General features: G+C 38.3%; 1 protein-coding gene across 1 annotated transcript; it reads left to right on the forward strand.

The window, feature by feature from the left end:
* Positions 1–3,575: 3,575 nt before the first annotated feature.
* On the forward strand, positions 3,576–12,239 carry dhodh (dihydroorotate dehydrogenase). The gene is made up of 9 exons (XM_068712807.1): positions 3,576–3,673; positions 5,368–5,580; positions 5,672–5,871; positions 7,094–7,176; positions 7,687–7,874; positions 8,833–8,946; positions 10,283–10,436; positions 10,534–10,693; positions 11,365–12,239. The coding sequence occupies exons 1-9, from the start codon at positions 3,656–3,658 to the stop codon at positions 11,462–11,464; spliced, it is 1,230 nt and encodes a 409-aa protein (XP_068568908.1). The 5' UTR covers positions 3,576–3,655; the 3' UTR covers positions 11,465–12,239.
* Positions 12,240–19,485: the final 7,246 nt, after the last annotated feature.

Here is a 19,485-nt window from a genome sequence, read left to right on the forward strand (position 1 = left end):
TAAGTTTAAGGCTGCAAACAGTTCCTGTGATGTTGCCATCGAACGGATGGGGATTATTTGAGAATACAGCCAGCTAAGAGGGAGAAAAGCTCTGTTGAGAGGCTGTAGATGACACAAAAAAAAGGTGCAAGCACACATACACATGACGATACCACACAGACCTGAGCGGTGATTTTGCTGTACTTTGAGAGCTGAGACTTGAGTGCTGCATACGAGGGGAGTTTGACAAACCCACCATCTTTTTCTGAACCGAGCACGGAGTTACTGAGGTCAGCTGGTGTGTGACTTGGGGAAGGGAAATAACATTTGGAAAATAATAAAATGCAGTTTAAAAAAAAAAAAAAAAAATACTTGACATATTTAAAGAATGGTTAAAAATTTAAGTTTTAAAAATTTAAGTTTTTTTTTTAAGTAAAAATTTAAGTTGCAAAACTGTTAGTGAAGGAAATATTAGGTATGCAATTCTCTGAAAGAAAATACCTGCTCTGATAGATGGTGCCTGTTGGGTGCCTGAAAATAAAATCCTCGCCAACCAGTATTGAGATTGTCCGAAAGATCTCAAAGATTTCCTCAAACAAAGACTGGAGAGGAAAAAAAGGCAACATCACCTGATTTTAGCAGATATAATGACAACGAAATGTGTACAGTGCAGTACTTACGGTAGGGTTCGGGTTAGCATTGATGTCACATTTCTTCATTGAGAGACAGAGGATGCCGGTGCTACAGTTGATGATGTGACTGACAATGTCGCTGTTTTGCGAAGCGAATTCTGGAGTCAGAATTTTAGTGCCTTTCAACAAAGAATCAATGAAGTTGTCCTGTGAAAGGGAAAACAGACTTTCATTTAATGTGCCATGACACACTCTCAGCATTAAAAAGGTGAATAATGCCACAACAATAACATAATACAACAGGCTTTCCAGAGTGAAGGTACCCACCCTGCTGTCGTCTGTCGGCTCCCCTATAGTGGTTTCCATTCGCAGTAGTTCTTTATCTGCTTCCTGTCTCAGAAAAACATCACTTGTGAACTTTGATGTATAATTTACTGCTATTACTAATTAATGCCCTTCGTGATTCATTGGTCAAACAGTGTGCATGTGATATAAATGAGGCATCTCTCACCAGGAGAAGGTGACTAATGTTTTCAACAGACGAAGCCATGGGATTTACTCCCCTTTTGAGTCCTGAAATCAAAGTGTGTTTTAGAAGTACAGAGAAAGAAACACAAACACAAACTGAGTCTTAAGGCTGTTCTGTTCCCAACTCTCATTGTTGATTGAACTGATGAAACATATTATTTTAATCCAACTTACGAGATAAGGTTGCATGACTGGACACCATTGTGTTCTGCAAAGAAAATGTGAACAAAAGCAACATGTGAGTCTGGATGTTTGTACGGCATTTTACTGAGTGTGTAACGTGTCTCTTACCTTTGTGTTTGACGAAGACTCATACACATCTTCAAAACAAGAATGACACTTTTTAACAATCTGCATATCGCATGTAATGTGAAATAAAAAAAGAAAACTAATACATTTCACTTAGTTGTTATGAATACAAGAGAAGAAAAGGCAACAAAGTTAAAGCAGTGATTATCAGCTGTTGATGCATACTGTGGGTGCAGAGGAAGCCTCGTCTCTGGTTGCAGTCAGATGTTATGAAGAGCTGAAGAGGATCCAGCTTCATGTACGTGCAGTTGTCCTTTGAAATGTCAGCATTTTCTGTTTTGAAAAAAAAAGTGTGTGTGTGTACATAAACACACACAGACATTAGGAGCGCTTCATTTCTTTGGACATTGATTTACAATAGCATCACCTTGAACTCAGTAAAGACAAAAAAATGTAGGGCAATCTGTCAGTGTAGGTTATTCAGACTAGTCAATTATAGTGGAAATTGCCACATCAGAGCCCAGTGTAAGGGCTAACCAACTAAACCAAAATATATATTTATTTTTTAATGATAAAATAGAGAAAAAATGCAGCTAATTGTCATATTTTAGGAAGCTGAAAAAATAGATTCATCAATTATCAACATTGTTGCTCGTACATTTTTTGTTAATGGACTAATTTCTAGCACAAGAATAGATTCAAACACTTTATAAGTGTGAATGCTGTAATGACAACAACTGAAAGTGACAAACTCAAGGACGAGGGAGCAATATCTTTCCGTCTAAAGTGCCTCAAGTTGAGTCAATCTCAACAGCGACGCTTTGAACAAAATCAGATACAACAAAAAATTGTGTTCCGTAATTTCATGATGCAGTTAAGACGTATTGGTCTGGTGTTGTCTGGATGAACTAAAATATATTTATATAAAAATAAGTTACCTTCGTATCATATTTCCGAATCTTTCAAGTACTGATTTTGTATTGTTTAATTGTTGTTTGAAAAAATTAAGTAAGAATTTTGTTTTGTATTGTATTTTTTTAAAGCTGTTGTACAGCTGTTTGTTGTACAGCTGTTTGTGTGTTTGGGTTTCTTTTTTAAATTTTTCAAATGAAACCCAGCCCTCTTTCCCTTGCATAAGAAAGTCGGAAACCTTCCTTTGTATGATTTTGTGGTATTTGTAATGAGTGCTTTTTTCTCTTCAAAACAATATTGAATAACTTTTAGCCACAAGGCCTCTGATAATTTATCAAATCAAACAACCTAAAAAAAAGGGACATTTGTGTGTGTTGGAACTGTCCATCACTCCGCATGTAAAACCTGTGGCAGGAGGTCTTGAACAGACACTACTTGATTTCAAGTGTGTGTGTGTGTGTGTGTGTGTGTGTGTGTGTATTTAACTCACTTATGATGGGTACCTGGTACTGCCCTTGGACCCCCTCTCCAAGCCACCAGGAGAAGTTGCTGGTGTTTCCTCCTCTGGTGATGTTCTTCAGGAACAATTTCATCGCGCTGTTCATCACCTTCAGGAGCTCCCCTCCTCGCTTTTCACAGCTACTCATGGCTTGGGACCAGGTTTCAGATCCCCCAACAAACTCAAAACAGACATTTCTGAAAACAAATTCACACCGTGCAGGGAAGTCATTGCCTGTATAGGCCTCAGACTTTTCCAGTAATAGAAATCCAACAGAAATCCACAAAAAGACAGAAGTTTGGAGTAACATGCCCATAGTTATTATAATGTAAAGAACTGAAGCACATAGTGCTGCGTGAACCGTGGCAGGAGCTGAGCAAGATCACTTCGGTCTGTCACATGGAAATCAGAGTTTTCTCCAGAACAAACTCTGCATGTGTTCTCAATGGATTAGGAAAATCACTGCAGACACTCAAACAAGATGCAAAGTGAAGTTGTCATCACTAAAGGTCACACAAGCTGAACTTCCCATAGACTGACCAAGGACACATTTTAAGTTAACATGAAAAACATACTGTAGGGTATATTATTATCATTAACTTTAAAACAAGTCAACTTTCCTCCTGAATAACCTTAGATATTCATTGCCATCACATTGCCTCTTGAGAGGCACCTTGATTTAACCGAATAACGATGGGCACAACATCTGCGCCTCACCTCTCCTCCCTCCACCCGTCACACAACCCAGGATTGAAATATCGCGAGACAATGTGGAGGAAGCTGCTACCGCGTGTGTTTGTGTAACATGTTAGGAAATCCATCCAATGCCCTTTAATGCAATGACAGAACTGCGTCCATGGCGGGACATCTGAAGGTAATTTCAGAGACCATTTATTCGTTATCCCTGTTTTTTTCTTTCTATAATCAGATACTTTTAACCGACGCCATGAAACTGGCTGTGATAGTTCCTGTTTGCTAGCTCGGTCGCTCCGCCTGAAAGTAACGTTGAACCAGGAAACACTGCAGCTTCGCTTTGCATACAGAAACACATGCAGTGGTGGAGTCTTTGCTATTAGCTCTGTTTGCCCTTTGGAAACTTAGACGGTCGTTGTAAGACAACTGCTCAAAGACAGATGCTTTATGTTTTTAAGATAATGCAAAGTGTTGCAAATTAATGTTACAGAGAGAGTACTGTACTTTTGAAGTACTTGTTCTTGAGTATTTCTATTTTTATACTTCTACTCCACTACATTTATGTGACAGCATTAGTTACTAGTTACTTTGTAGATCATTAATACAGAATACGAATTAATCAACTACTTAACTGATACATTTTGATGTATCAGTTAAAGATTAAGCCCTGCAGTTTGTAAATCAGTTGAAATCAGCTCCACCTTTACCAGCTGCAACATTAAAGTGATGTAAGTTACCCATGAATGTATCGCATGTATGCCTCAAAATCCTAATAACAACGAAGACTAAAGAGTATGTCTTTTAAAGGTGACCTGGTTTTCAGGGAGTTATTCTGTTAACATCAGTGACTCTCTTACTGAGTGGTATTACGCATCACAAACTATACATTTATCAATTTGCCAAACACATTTACAGTAATCTGTCTTGTCCAGATGTTGAGTCCAGAACACTGTTATGGGTCATTTGGAAGATATAATCCATTGTTGTCATGTAAATGCATTCATCTTATAGGCCAAATATTTAAAAGTCCTTGTCCAGCCTTGTTCCATCCACACTGATGTCTTCAATTATTCTGAATGATTAGATCTCTTCACAAGATTGAAAGTAGAGAGAATTAACTCCCAAAACTGTGGTTCACCTCCATCTATGAGATCAGTCATTCCCAAAGATTGGGTCGAAAAAGATTGTATTAAAGGTCGCCAAATACTTTGGCTTTCTTCCTCAATTTTCTATTACACATTTATACCTGCAGTCCACCTTTGAGGGAGCCTGAATGTTGGTATTGTTCTGATAATTGTAGCCAACTTAAAACATTGACTGTAATATGAAAAGCTAGCATTTATTCTGTTTGATTTACTGGTGAGAGGAAAAAAACAAAAGCCTGTTAAATCTGCCTAAACGCATTTATTTGGTCTAATTTATAAAGTTTTTTAACATATAGTATATGTTTTCAACAACACATGCATAAAACAAAGATGTATTAAATATGTATTTCTTCTAAATGGCTGCTTTACCTATTCAAGATAAATTGAGGTGATGTGGAAATGACAGTAAAAATGGTCAGAAACATTCATTTACGCACAAATTTGCTCTTCTCACGGGTTATGGATAAGGCCTAATGTGAATCGAGTCGCGATGGTTTGTAAATTTTTTTAAAAGTGTTTCTGCTAAAATGAAGTGGCCAAAAAAAATCAGTTATTGCAGATTTAAGCACCAGCAAAGTCCCTCCAATAGACCTTTAACTAAACACTCTATACGAAATCAGGTTATTGTGAAAATGATTTCACTGCAAACAAGTTTTTAATGAACTATCACAGTAATGAATGTCTGACGCGAGTCCTTTTTGAAGACTTTTGTTCATGCTCTTGTCCACAGAAGCAGTTAAAAGACGCAGTGAAGATCATCGGCTCAGGTAGCCTTCTGTTTGCCTCCTACCTCACTGCAGTCGGAGATGAGCGTTTCTACACCAATCAGCTGATGCCCCTGCTGCAGAGGATTGTGGGAGCAGAGACAGCGCATGTGTTGGCAGTGAAGATGATTGGTCTGGGTCTGGTTCCTCTGAACCGCTACCAGGACCCTGCATCATTGGTAAGCACATGACCTCACTTTCTGCTCACAATATGTTTCCATCGATCCAAGGCACCGTAAGACTTCTGTTGTGTTTTGAATGCGTCTACAGGAAGTGAACGTCCTGGGATTAAAGTTTAGAAACCCGATTGGGATTGCGGCGGGCTTCGACAAGCACGGAGAGGCCGTAGACGGGTTGTACAAGGTGGGTTTTGGCTTTGTTGAAGTGGGCACAATCACTCCCAAACCTCAGGAGGGGAACCCCAAACCTCGTGTGTTTCGACTCGCTACAGATCATGCAATTATTAACAGGTACGTTTTTTGATACGGAATAGACAATGTAGATGGTTTGCTCAACTGAATGTACACAACAACATGTTAGGGTGGGCGATGTGGTTGAAATCAATGCCACAGTATTTTTTTGATATTAGAGAACACTCAGCTGTTATTTTATTAGGTACTGTACACATACTGTAGAAAGTCATGACTTTTTCTCTCTTCTTTTTATCGATAGTGCTCTGTAGATTAATGCCCTTTTTCATGTAACGTTTGTATAAGAGTAAATGAGTCATATTAGTCTTAGTTTATGTTAACGACAGAAAACAAGAGCAGGGGAGACTAATGTCAGTGTATATTGTTCTCACATTGCTCAGTATGTTCAGAGATTCTGCTTCCTACAGGTTTGCTGCCAAAGGATTCACATTTATAAAGCTGTGTGTGAATAAGAGTTCATGGGTTTACTCAGGTTTTCTTTGCAGATTTAATTTGCAACACCGTATTGAATGAGCCAAATGAAGGAAATCTTTTATTCACCAGCTCTCTCCTGATTTTATTTCTCTCTTTCATTATACACAGGGAAATTGGTAATTTATATTTATGCGTTACCACAACACATCTCTAACAGTCTGATTTTAAAATGTTACACATTCTGTAGATGTTTTTATGTCAGGTTGTAGTATTGAGTGACTTGATTAGGTTCACCTAGTTAGAATCTATACCGCATTACCAGTATTTCCACAATATACTTTTGAGATAGTGCTTCATTTGCTTAATTAGTATGTATGTAACACTGAAGCAAAGACATCTCACTGACAAATTGCAGTATTTCATTAATACAGCATCATGCAGTTATACCAACAAATACGAATAAACCCGCCTGCAGATTCCTCACTATAATTATGTGTGTGTTGCAAAAACAAAGTTTGTATTTCATAACAAGAAATGTCTCATTATAATAAAATTATTTTATCTTGAGACTTCATCCATGGTTGTTAGCACACAGGCAAAGAATATTATGAAGCCCCATGAGCAATAATCCAACATCTTCAATGTCAGTTTGCAGAGTGTCTCTATGGGAGAGGATTCTCTCTGCTTTTCACACAGTTTGCATTTGACCAAATTCCTTAACATGCAAAATTGAAATGTATTTTGACCCTTAAAAGGGAATTAAATTAGTTTATCAACAAGTCATCACTGCAAGGAAAGTGTAAAAACTGGAGTTACAAAATGTGTGCGTCTGTGTGCTTCTAACCAGATATGGATTCAACAGCTGTGGTTTGGCAGAAGCTCAACAGAGGCTCGAGGCCAGGAGAGACACACAGCAGCAGCAAAGTGAAGGTTAGCAGGCAGCGACTTGATTTCAGCGGGAAATTAGTTTTCCCTTTTAAATATTGAAGTTACTTTCAATTTTATTACTACAATAATTCTGAAATGAATCTGTCCTGTTTTTTTGTCCCAGTGTGCATTTATTATTTACTAGGTACTGTAAGTTTGTAACAGGGAAGCCAAATACTTACTTAGTTATTTGGTTAAATACAGCTTTCTATTCTATTTGAACGATCTTGGCCTGTCCTTGTTTCACGTTTCATTGTCTCTGATCCATAGCTGCTTCCAGCTTATTCAGCTCATCAGCAGCCTCTGCCCCAGTTGAGTCAGGTGTCTGATGATGCAGCCTGCGTTTGTGCTTATCTGAGCTTTTCCTGTTTGTGTGTGTGTGTGTGTGTGTGTGTGTGTGTGTGTGTGTGTGTGTGTGTGTGTGTGTGTGTGTGTGTGTGTATATGTGTATATGTGTATGTATGTGTGTGTGTGTATTTGCATTTGCATGCGTACGTGTGTCTGTGTTTATAGCTGGCCTTCCCCTGGGCATCAACCTGGGGAAGAACAAGTTGTCCCAGGACGCAGGGGCAGATTACTTGGAGGGGGTGAGAGTGTTGGGCCCGCTGGCTGACTACCTGGTGGTGAACGTCAGCAGCCCTAATACGCCAGGTCTCCGGGATCTACAGGGGAAGGCTGAGCTCCGCCAGCTCCTACATACGGTAGGACTGTCCAAATGTTCACTAAAATACTGGGTTGGGACCCAACAGTGACAAAAACACCTTGAAACTCCATCTTTTGGCCTTAATGCTCACCCTTTCCTCCTCAAAAATAATAATAAGTGAAATAAAGTCACCGTCATATACAGAAGATTTTTTTAAATATCTTAAATTACTTTACAGAGAAAAGAACAAGCCTAAGTGTTGCTAATAGACAATCAATCACAAAGCCAAATTATTTTATACAGTAGACGACTTGAATCACAATGGCATAAATGAACATAACTAGACACAAATTCTGGAGCCACATTAGTGCAACTAGTCCCTCCCCCTTATTGAAAAGAAGAAAGAACTCCCTCGAAAACACTACAAAAGTAAGAAATCCTGCTTTCTTTTTTTATATTAATTGATCAGCTAACTTAACACTAAATCAACGTCCAGGTGATTTTAATTACCAGTAGAATCTCTGGTTTATTTTAATCGCCCACCAAACAATTTGAACTCAGGGAAAGGATTTTAATTTATTAAGTGGGTTCAGAGCTGGATTCATATTTGATAAAAAGTTTCTTTATTTGAACAGGGACAATGCACAAACAATATTAAACGTATACATAACAAGGAGAGATCTAATGTACTGGGTTTTAGCAAATAGTTATTTTCTGTAGGTTTTCCTGTTACGGTATCAAACCTCATCGTTAGGCTTGAAAGAGAATTTAGAATTTGTCAAAGGGATGCGTTCAAGCTTCAACATGGTGTTAGGCTGCTCTTCAAACAAAGTAACTGTCCTCTGTTTTTGTTGTGGAGCCGGTCATCCATCAATTCAAAGGCTGACTTTTCAATCCTTCTCATTCCTGAGTGTTTGGATCGTCCATCACAGTCCACCAGGTCTCTGTCTAGTTTCCAGTAGTTGTAGCTCTCTCTGCCGCCTCACCTGATATACTTCCTCATACAATCTGCTCAGGTGTTGAAGGAGCGTGATGCCATGCAGGGAGAACGTAAACTACCGGTCCTGGTAAAGATCGCTCCTGACCTCACTTCTCAGGACAAACGAGACATTGCTGATGTCGTCACTGAGGTTTGAAGTTTGAACTGTTTGATTTGATTTTCTTGTTTGTACTTTTAATTTCATTGTAATCAAATTATTTGTATTCTTTGAGATTTCTTTTACATTTACATTTTTATTAATGTTAATGTAATATATTAATATTTTCATGTTTAATCTCTGCTGAGTTTTGCCTTCGTGGACATGTGCAGCTTTAATTCAAATAGGATTGTGTCCCTTGTGTCTGTGGACTAGTTTTTACTTGGAGGAATACATTTTAATTCAGATTTTTCAGAATGTCAATTTGGCTTTTGAGAAAAATACATTTCAGGTTTAAACATTCTGCTTTTATAGTGTACAGCTTGAATATGTAGTGTTATTTTAGTGGTTGTGTTCTCTTTTCACTTAAAAAATAGTTTTCAGTGGAAAAAACCCAGAAGAAGTTCAGATCCTTTAGGTAACCCTAAATCTCCCTACTAGTAATAAAGAGTATAATAAACTTTATTTCTTCAGCATGTGTCTAAACAAAGTGCGCTTTTTGGCTTTGGCTTGACTGTTTTCAACTTGGGTTAGGGTTTTATTTTACAGGTAAACGGGAGATCAAAATATGTTTGTTTTTTTAAAAAAGGTATTGGAACCTTTTTTTCATAGTTTACCTGTCTCATGTTCTGTCAGGGTACAATGACAGTTTGAGTTGATGATGTCTTTATATTATTAATAATAATACTTGTATGCACATGTACAGTTTCATCATGTTATGCAAGAGCCAATTTGTTATTCCGTCTTCGTGTTATCCGACTTACGTTTGGGAAGAAACGATACATCTTAACTCTACTGCTGTGTGGAAGCTAAAGCAGCGGTGAGAGGCTACCTTCATCACGTCTCATCTGATTGGTTTCGCCCGTATGCTTGCTTTGTTCCTTTGAAGGATACTTACAGACAAGAAACGCAGTAGTGCAAATAGAAATTATTTGTAAATGCTTTCCCTGACAATCGTGATTGTCATTTAAAAAAGTCAGCAGCCCTTCTCTCTAATGTAACTGGCGGGGCACTGTTTTAAGTTTGCATTTACACATAATTGGCTCCTCTCGTCCTCTGGTGACCGCATCACTTTTTTAAAATACAGAGTGGTGTTTTTGTGCTCTTTGGAGCGAAGAGGAGGCAAACCTTAATGGAAGAGACATTAAGAAGGGACAATCTAAATTTAAACAGCACTCTGTCTCTCTTTTGTTGTCACAGTACATTTCACATTAGAGGTCTTCATGCATGGCCGCCTACATACATTAGATCCACTCCTTAAGATGCAGGCACATGTATGTGACTCTTTTCCTGTCCTCTCCTTGGTGTTTGTTCTCCTTGGTGTTTGCAGCTGGGAGTGGATGGTTTAATGGTGTCTAACACCACAGTGTCCAGACCAGAAACGCTTCAGGATTCTAATAAGTCTGAGGTCGGTGGTCTGAGTGGCCAGCCTCTCAAAGACCTCTCTACTAGCACTGTGAGTGAGATGTACAACCTCACTAAAGGTACTCATTTACACACCGACATTTTCTCTCCATTTCCGATCACCTGAGTTTGAAGAAAGTACAAATGAAATATACTTATGATGTTGCTTTTTTTTAGGTAAAGTGCTAATCGTTGGAATTGGCGGTGTGGCCAGTGGGCAGGATGCTATGGATAAGATCCGTGCCGGTGCTTCACTGGTTCAGCTTTACACGGCGTTGACCTACCAGGGTCCGCCCGTAGTGACGAAGATAAAGCGAGAATTGGAACAGCTTCTTCAGTGAGTATCACCGTGAACAGGACTAAACGGGTTTGCCTTACATTAAGTCAGGGTCAATCTTTATTATTGGAACATTTCACTCACCAAGTGACCTTCTGAAATCTGTCAATGCAGCGCTGTGTAGAAGCAACACACAGAAGCAGTCAGACAATCAACAGGTCATCCAAACTTATTTGAGAAAATGAAAGTAAATGGTAACATTATTTCCCAAACTATCTGTTACAAATGCTGTAGTGTTACGTGCAAAGTGTTTTTTTCAATGTTACGGATTATTTCAGGTCACTCATTTTTGGTTTTGCCCCCAAATCAATCAGTTCAGATAATCTAATTATGATGTTGGATTGTGCATAATCTGACTTCTTTTTAGCGTTGTTGCCATGTTCCTAGATCCCAGCAATTCTTTTGAGTTATAACTGATGGAAATGATAGCCCAAGCTTTGCATATAAATCCATAATAATCTAAATTTATCCTCCAATGTTGTTTAAAAAGTTGACTCTCTTGAGTTTATGCATCAGCCTACTCATAGCATTTGACAGGAACGATGGTGCAATTATGTGGGCATATTGCTCTTATACATCAATTGCTTTGTCTTTTAACTGTGGAAAAATGTCTTAATTTTCAACACAAATACATTTTCCTCGTCTACAAACTTGATTTTCTGTTTTTACAGAGAACAAGGTTTCAGCAGTGTATCGGAGGCCGTTGGAGCAGATCACAGGGGAGCAGACAGGTCGACTCATAAGTCTGCTGAAAGAGATGGTAAATGTTAATGTGGACACGCAGCACCTGTAGCTGCCATCTCCTCCAATGGCCAGCCGTCTGCCTTGATTTCAGGATGAGATATGGTCCAAGCTGTTAGCTGTTTATATTTTCTGTAATTGTGATGCGACCTTGAACATTATGGTGAAGTTGGTAAAGAAAAGTCTTTGATGTTGTATTAAGAAGCTGACGTGTGTTTGTAACTATTTCAGACGTTCATCCTTTGTTACAGTGTAACAGCAACAAGTGTTTGTCAAATGCATACTGACACCAAAGTGTAAACGAACTAACCTCACAAACATATACAAACCATTGTCTTGTGTATAAAGAAAATAATCTGACATGTTGTCATTTGGATAAAATTGGTCAGATAAGGATAATATTTACACTTTAATGCTTCACAGAATAAGAATTGTAATGTATTTCCTGTTCGCAGTCCTTGAGTTATCGTGTGTAGATTGTCCTGTGAGATTATCACTACATTTTGCATTTGGTCAGGTTAAGTTGAGCCGTTTGAACCGTCCTTTTCTTCCTGCACCAAAAGACCTTGAAGCTGGTGAAAGAAACATCTACCTTTGGAGAGATCCACAATCTGAGTTTGAAATAATGTACTTGAATCGGAATGTACTTGTACACTGTGCCGTCCTTTAGATTTCAGCACCATCCGTTTTGTTCCAGTGTGTATGTGGAGGACAGCACGTGTTGAGGCGAATGAATCACACAGACTGTAAAATGTGCTTTAAGGTACAACTGTAATAAAAACAACAAAAACAAGGTTACATTGTACAGAGGCTGCAGTAGTTGTTTTTTTAACAATTACAGAGAAATGTCTTCTGCTGGAATGTAGTCAACCGATCCTTCCTAATCATTTGTAGCAGCAGTGAACACAGTAGAGATTTTTGGCCTTAAAAGAACTAAGATGACTTTGCTATGTGTTCCTGGAAGCTATAGAGAAAGCCCTTCAAGTCCTCTTCATTTAGCTGAGCTCTCACTCCCCACTGCTGTTATTAGCTGTCGGTATTGAGGCGTCATAGCCTCCCAATGGTAGTGAAGTCTGCTTTTTTTATTTTTATTTTTAATCTTGGGTTTTTCCTCGTTCATCGGCACATTGAGATGCCGTCATAGCCTATCACTATGACAACAACGCCTGCTAATCCCAGAATAAACAGCGTGGTTTAGCCAGTAAAAGCAGCAACACTGAGGATCAGCTGTGAGCTGCGGGGTTCCTCCATACTCTTCCTTCCTCTCCCTGAGGCCAAGTCCAGACTAGATTGTATCCCGTATGTGGTGTCACAGTAGGGAGGAGAGCGGAGGCCTGGCTTCCAGACAAGCACAACTTAAAAACTGATGGCCACTTGGATGCACAGTTTCCTCACATGACATCGGTTATAGCTAGAAGGCAGCGCTTATCTGCAATTTGTGCCCATGCTTTGATACAATCTGAAAGACACCAGGACAAGGACAGTCAGTGTTGTTTGTAGATCATCTTGAAGAAGTATACCAAAATATTTATCTCTTGTTTCTACCATTATGCATGTATTCACAAGGTCAGAGTTCAAGCACTGTTTTTCTATCACACTGTGTGTAGTGTGAGGGACTAACCAATACACTCATTAACTGTGCTCTGTGGAGAGCGGATGACCCCGATAAATAAGATAAATACGACTGCTAGGGTGTTTTCTTAGCCACTAAAAGGTTTTATGAAAAGTTATTAATTTATTATTTCTATCACTCATTTAGATTGTCACTATCATTATAAACTCAAAATTTGAAAGCAGTTTTTTTTTTTTAATATTTTTGTTGTACAATACAAATGTTTTGAAATTATCTGACAGCCAGAGTTGAGTTACGTAAATCCTTAGCAAACATAATTTGTTGTTTTTCCAGTAGGTGTAGATCTATTCAATGTTGGGACATGAGCAGACCTAATTATATATATGAATAAAACATGAGATTACCAAAACCTTTTATATGTTAAAGGAAGGAAGCAACCCCGAAGGCAAACAACAGCCTATAATCAGTTAAAAGACTTTTCATAGAGCAAGAGACAAAAAGGTTGTGGAGTTTGTTGAAAGCCGAGCTCAGCACCAATTTCACTGTGAATCGTGTCAATGGCAGCATCATTCTATGGGGGAGGCATGTAAGAGTCGACGCAACAGAGAATTAAGACAAATGTAAGGAAATTGTTGAGAGGAAACCTGCATTAGACTGCCAAAGAGAGAGAGATCGATACAGCATTCTTACAGGACCGTGACTGCAAACACAGATGTCAAAACTGGAATAACTTCAGAGTGAAAACATGAGAGCCCTGCAGAGACCCATTCTGACTTAAATCTCATTGAAAACCAGTGAATTGACCTGAAAAGGGCCGTTCACAGACGATTCCCAGTTTGACTGAGCCATACCAAATCTGTGAGGAGGCAAGAAAAAAACAGCTATATCTGTAAGTGCTCAAGAGATACAGATGTATCCGCTTTGACTCTAAATAGGATTTGCTGCCAAAGGAGCTTCTTGTGTGCAAAGTGTTGGGATTGTATATTTTGTCGAGGCGGATTTGTCGGTTTTCTTCTACTGCATAGTGCAGTGCATGTGTATTTTATGTGAGTCTCTGTGAGCATTGTGACTCTGTACATCGAGGAAAACAGCTGGGAGCACTCATAGTCGATCGGAGAATGGACGGGAACGTCATCAGACTCCTCATCATCAGTAGCTTATAGCACTTAATACTCTCAAATGGCATATAGCATATAGACCAGGTATACCATTGTTGCAGGTGCTGAAGTGTTTGTTCGTCATAAGGAGGAAGAGGAGGCATGACAGCTGCAAGCCTGCAGGTCATCAAATGGGCAGAAATGTTTTTCCTGAATCCTGATCATGATTTAATGTTATTTGGATGATTATAATGAATTTGTAATTTTTTTTTGTGGGAATGAACATAGTAAGATAAAATTGGTGAAATAACTGAATATATATATATTTTTAAATATGAATTATATGGGGAAAAGTTAGTTTGTTGAATGATATGTATTATTTTGCATTTATACCCTCAAAGGGCTGTTACTGTGCTTATTGGTATGCATGAAGTATTATCTATAATATTCACAATCATTTTGAAACATCCTTAAGGACAGTGGCCAATGTGTATATGTATGCCAAATAATTTAGTGTCAATGATTCATATATCAGCCTATAAAAAAGTAACCTGATGCACATGTAACCTTTAGCATTGCTGTTTTTTACATCCATCTATGGCCCGAGTCAACACTTTTCATATGAATATTAATAGATGAATATTACATCTTAACCCATAAGAACCCACACCCATTTTTCCTTAAGGGTAAATTATAGGGGATATAAAACAGTCTAAATGGATCACATGGAACACATTTCTGAAAATATTTTCTTTATCCCCTAGTGCCATAGATCTAAAATGTAACATGTATGTCACAATGGCCGTTTACGTATAGATGTTTTCCTCATTTTAAAACCAATCATTTAACCTCATTTTTTTAATATATGCTTTTGTATTTGCATTTCCACTACACATATCAAAATTATAACCTTTCTGGTTAGATTTAACCAAAACATCTTTTTCAGATTTGTTTTACAAGACAAAAGTGTCTTGTCCTTGGATGATCTTCAGTCATCCTGAACACTGTATCGTTCATTCTAGACCACACTGCAAAAGAAAAAATGAAATGACTTTGAAATAGGACCAATATAGGATAGTTAAATCTTGTTTGTGTGTTTTATTTAATGATATGTACATTTTTCTTTCATAATTCATTTGACTAATAATTTAATCATTTTGTAATTTTTTTGTTTAAATGTCTTTTGAATTCAACAAAAGAACATATTTTAATTAAAAATAATTGAATCAGCTAAATCAATTGAGCAGCTCATTACCATTTTTCTTATTGTGACAAATATGTCATATTGGTTTTTCTGAGACAATTATAAGTTTCAAAGCCACGATATTCTCATAACTTTTTAGACAGAAATGAGTTTGATAAACGTGGTCAGAACAGTTTAGATGTAATGTAGGACATGTTATCAAAGCATTACGATTGTTAAATGTGTTGAAACTTACCTTTAGCAACAAAAACAAGCTTTTTGAAATTAGCTAGTTCTGCCAAATGTGCTGACCAGCCAGGCAGCCATTTTGGAAGTGATGCCATTGGTACACAAATTAACTCGCTGTCACATGACCTCACTTAGGGGCTTCAGGAGTTAAAATCAAGGATAAAACTGTATAAGGAACTTTCCAGGATATTTAAAGTGTCTGTGACAACTGTGTCACCATGGGTCCTTATGGGTTGTGCACTTGTTGCATCAGGTCAAGGCTTCAGAATTATATCTGCTTCAGCAGTATTTAATAATCTATATCATGCTAGATATGCATTCTGCTACCTCTTCTTCTCTATTCTGTTGGATTCTAATCTGCGTGCCAGTATGATCTTTTGTGGTGAGGCACTGACACTATTAGAGGAGACCATTTGATCGCATGCTGCCATATGGTTTACTGGACCTCTCCTAACCAAACCACATCAGTACACATACTGTAACTCCACGGTCGACACCAGTGTTACCGCACCCTCTTTGTCTTTCATACATGACTGCACGTCATGCAAATAAGAGCTGAAAGGCACCAACATGACCAGTAATGCAACCACGTCGCAAGTACCGCAGACATTCTTTTTTCTGATCTTGACTTCAGCTTCATTTTAAAAGGCTTGCGGATTCACAATGTAGAGAACAATACTTTGTTCTCTGTATATATATCAAAGAAGATAAAAGCATAACAAGCTAAATAACTCCAATTTTGAGTCATTACATCTCACCTTTTTGTATATGAATAAATATAGATATAAAGAGAAAGCCTAAATGGATTTTGAGAACATGGTGACTAAAGATCACAGTCTAGTGTCCTTCTGCAGATGGCTGATATAAAAAGCCTTAGAAGCCTCTGGCTACAGGAAGTCACAGGTGTGATGGAGGCAGACAGAGACATAAACGACACACTACGCTGCCCAAACCGATTACCACTGATGGGAGTGTGTTTACATCTAAAACACACAGGAGGTAGGGGATTGATACAGGAGGGGAGGAAAGAAAGAATAAAATAAAGTAAACAAGGAAGTGAAGATGGAAAAAAAGTAACTAAGGAAGGACGGCCAAAAGGAAACAAGGATGTAAAGAAAGAAATTAAAGACGGAAGGAAGAGATGAAGTAACGAAGAAAGGAAATCAACTGTACACAATAAGATTTATAGTATGTATCAAGGTAAAAGTGCAAAGGTCCCACTTCAGATGCTTCCCTAATATTAGGGTTTCACTTATTCTATTTTTAGCATTGTCCAAACATTGTTTCAGGTTTTACAGGACTCCTACTTGTAAAGAGTAGCAAACACCCACTCACTCTCAGCCATGCAGTAAAGCCATATGGAAAGAAAACAAAGAAAACTGTTAGTAAGTAGGATGGGGCTTAATACATTAAGCATGCATACTATTTTATTGTGGTGTTTAATAGTAATGAATGCATTATCAGTTTGGATGGATGTAACAGACTGATGAAACTGATCTAAGTTTTGTGCCTCTTGCTGGAAAGCTGATGATTTCAGGAGCGATAGCTGTAGTGTTATTATACCACCTTCCTCAAACACAGTAAAACCCCTGTGATAAATATTACAGAGCAACTTCTCTGTCTGAGGACAAGCTGCAGTGACAGGACCACTCAAGTTAAGTGCAATAGTGAGTTAACTGAGGAGCCTCTGGATGAACTGCGCAGGTGAATGCTCATAGAGGGCCACATCAGCACAGACTCTACGTAGACCTGACACCAGACCAGCAGTCTGCACTCATCTGAGGCTTGGTCTGCTGGGCAGGTGGCATCACTTGGGTCACACTGTGAATAATCTAGCTGACATATCTGCGAGGTGTGGGACCGAGCAGGGGGGACGGCCAGCGATGGAGCTGTTGTTTTGTGAACTCTCAAAGGAGCGTCTCCTCTTTTCTGAAAGACAGAAACGTTCTATGAGGACAGCGAGAGAAAGTCTGCATGGGCAATCAATCACACACTTTAATTTGGCCTTTCCAATTTTCTCTGCACATCACTTCAGCAGTACACTGATTGACACAGTATATACTATGAGTGAGAAATAATGGAAAATGCCAGCCAAAAGCCAATTACAGTTAAGAGCAGCAGACAATCAGTCCACTGGGGACTGATTGTCCCTCAATAAGTGAACTGTAGCAATGTAGCAATCCACAGGGTAACTAGATTACAACTCACATATCTTCTCAGTGGAACAACATCGGTCAGGGACGGTGATATAGTGGTTAAGATGTGTGTTTCCTTAATTAAATACTGGTGGTTTTACTATACAGTTTGATCACAGGGTTACTGCACTGAATCAAAAGATAATAAACAACAGAAGTGGTTTGATTTTATTTCCTTGTCTTTGAAAGGTCAGCTGTTGTCTACTGCACTTTCACTGCATGTCCTTTATTGAATTTAGGAAACCTAATGCACTGTAACTGCGATATAACTCCTTATTGTTTTTATCTTTTATTTATTTTATTATAATGAACTTTGTTAAAGCAGCCTTACAAACCTATTTTTTTGAAAACCACACTGACATACTGTGCATTTTCAACATGAAGTGGTAACATACCAGATCTAAACTGGGCACATAAAGCTCTCTGCTTCTTAAACACATTTTATAAACATAATTCTTCCTTTCCATATTCATAATTTATCACCCCGAATGAGAACACTTTAAGTTTAACCGATATGTCATGAGTTCACTGTTTTAAACACAGTTTCTTAGCATATAGTTGTAAAATAAAATGCACACTAAAATACATATCCTCCTTGTCATACCTCAAACTTGCTTTAATTGTAAGAGGAAGAACAACATTAGTAGAAGTGCGGTGATAGTATGGGAAAGATAAAGAGATGAAGGAATATCCTTTTTTTTTAAATCACATTTTACACTTTATTGTAAACTTACAGACTCCTGTGAACCTGGAGTGGACACAATGCGATGTTTCCCCTGTGGAGGAAAAAACAGCATCACTCTCAAACCCAGCCCTCCCTATCACCCCTCCTAGCCATCTTTGCCTTTGCCCTTTCCTCTGTTGAGCCAAAAACAGACACCAGCCACAGGTGGTTTCTGTGCTTTATCGGTTCTGACACAAATCTCTTGCCTTAAGTGCTTCAAGAGATGATAAAAAATTAATTAGGACAATGAAACTAGAGAGGATAAAAAAGAAATAGGACAGACAACAATACATAACCTTGCTGAGGCTCCAAAGTGCTCTGACCTATCGTCTACAATGTCTCTTTCTGGAGGCAATAGTGTGCATGTGTGTCTGTGTAATCGTGTTGTGGTGTAACTATAGAGATACGGATACTGTCTAATATAGAAAACAAGGCTGCCCTCCTGTAACCCTAAAAATTACAATACAAAGGGACATTTATTTATGGACTTCGTTGTTTGGAGCCCGGAAATTCACTTCCGCCTTTAACTAATTTCAGCTCATTTTTATGCTCCTCAGCCGGTTTCTTTAAGACGTTGAGCTCAAGCACACTATCCCCAGACATTTGACCACATTTAAATGATTCTGACTAACAAATAACCATCATCCTGTTTTTTTGTTTACTTGCAAATTAGTCTTTACTGTCTGTAGCTCATTTATAAGGGACTGAATTAGTATTTTCTTTTTTGAATCCTTCCTAAACTACAAAACACCTCTTGTTAAGATTCCCATAAATGTTTTCAGTCACAAACTGTTACACATGACATTATATTAACTGTCATTTTACACAAGTACATTCGTTATGAAAAGCAGCTTTCTAGTGCCTTTGAAGTGACTTTGTGAGTGATTAACTGGGTTGGAGCGTCATGTTTTATGCCCTGCAACATGAAATTACAAAATAGCCCTGTCATGTAATCCCTGTACACGTTATCGTTACATTTTAACCTTAAACCATTAAAAGGTCAGACCATTAAGGGGGCATATAAAAAACC

Source organism: Cebidichthys violaceus, unplaced genomic scaffold, assembly GCF_023349555.1.
Source record: "Cebidichthys violaceus isolate CVI_PGR_0920_01 unplaced genomic scaffold, fCebVio1.0.p SCAF_174, whole genome shotgun sequence".
Taxonomy (NCBI): domain Eukaryota; kingdom Metazoa; phylum Chordata; class Actinopteri; order Perciformes; family Stichaeidae; genus Cebidichthys; species Cebidichthys violaceus.

Bases quoted from the DNA above. Each gene is read 5' to 3' on its own strand.
- dhodh (XM_068712807.1), top strand. The intron at 5,872-7,093 runs GTACGTTTTTTG...GCTTCTAACCAG, and splicing joins GATCATGCAATTATTAACAG to ATATGGATTCAACAGCTGTG. The intron at 7,875-8,832 runs GTAGGACTGTCC...CAATCTGCTCAG, and splicing joins TCCGCCAGCTCCTACATACG to GTGTTGAAGGAGCGTGATGC.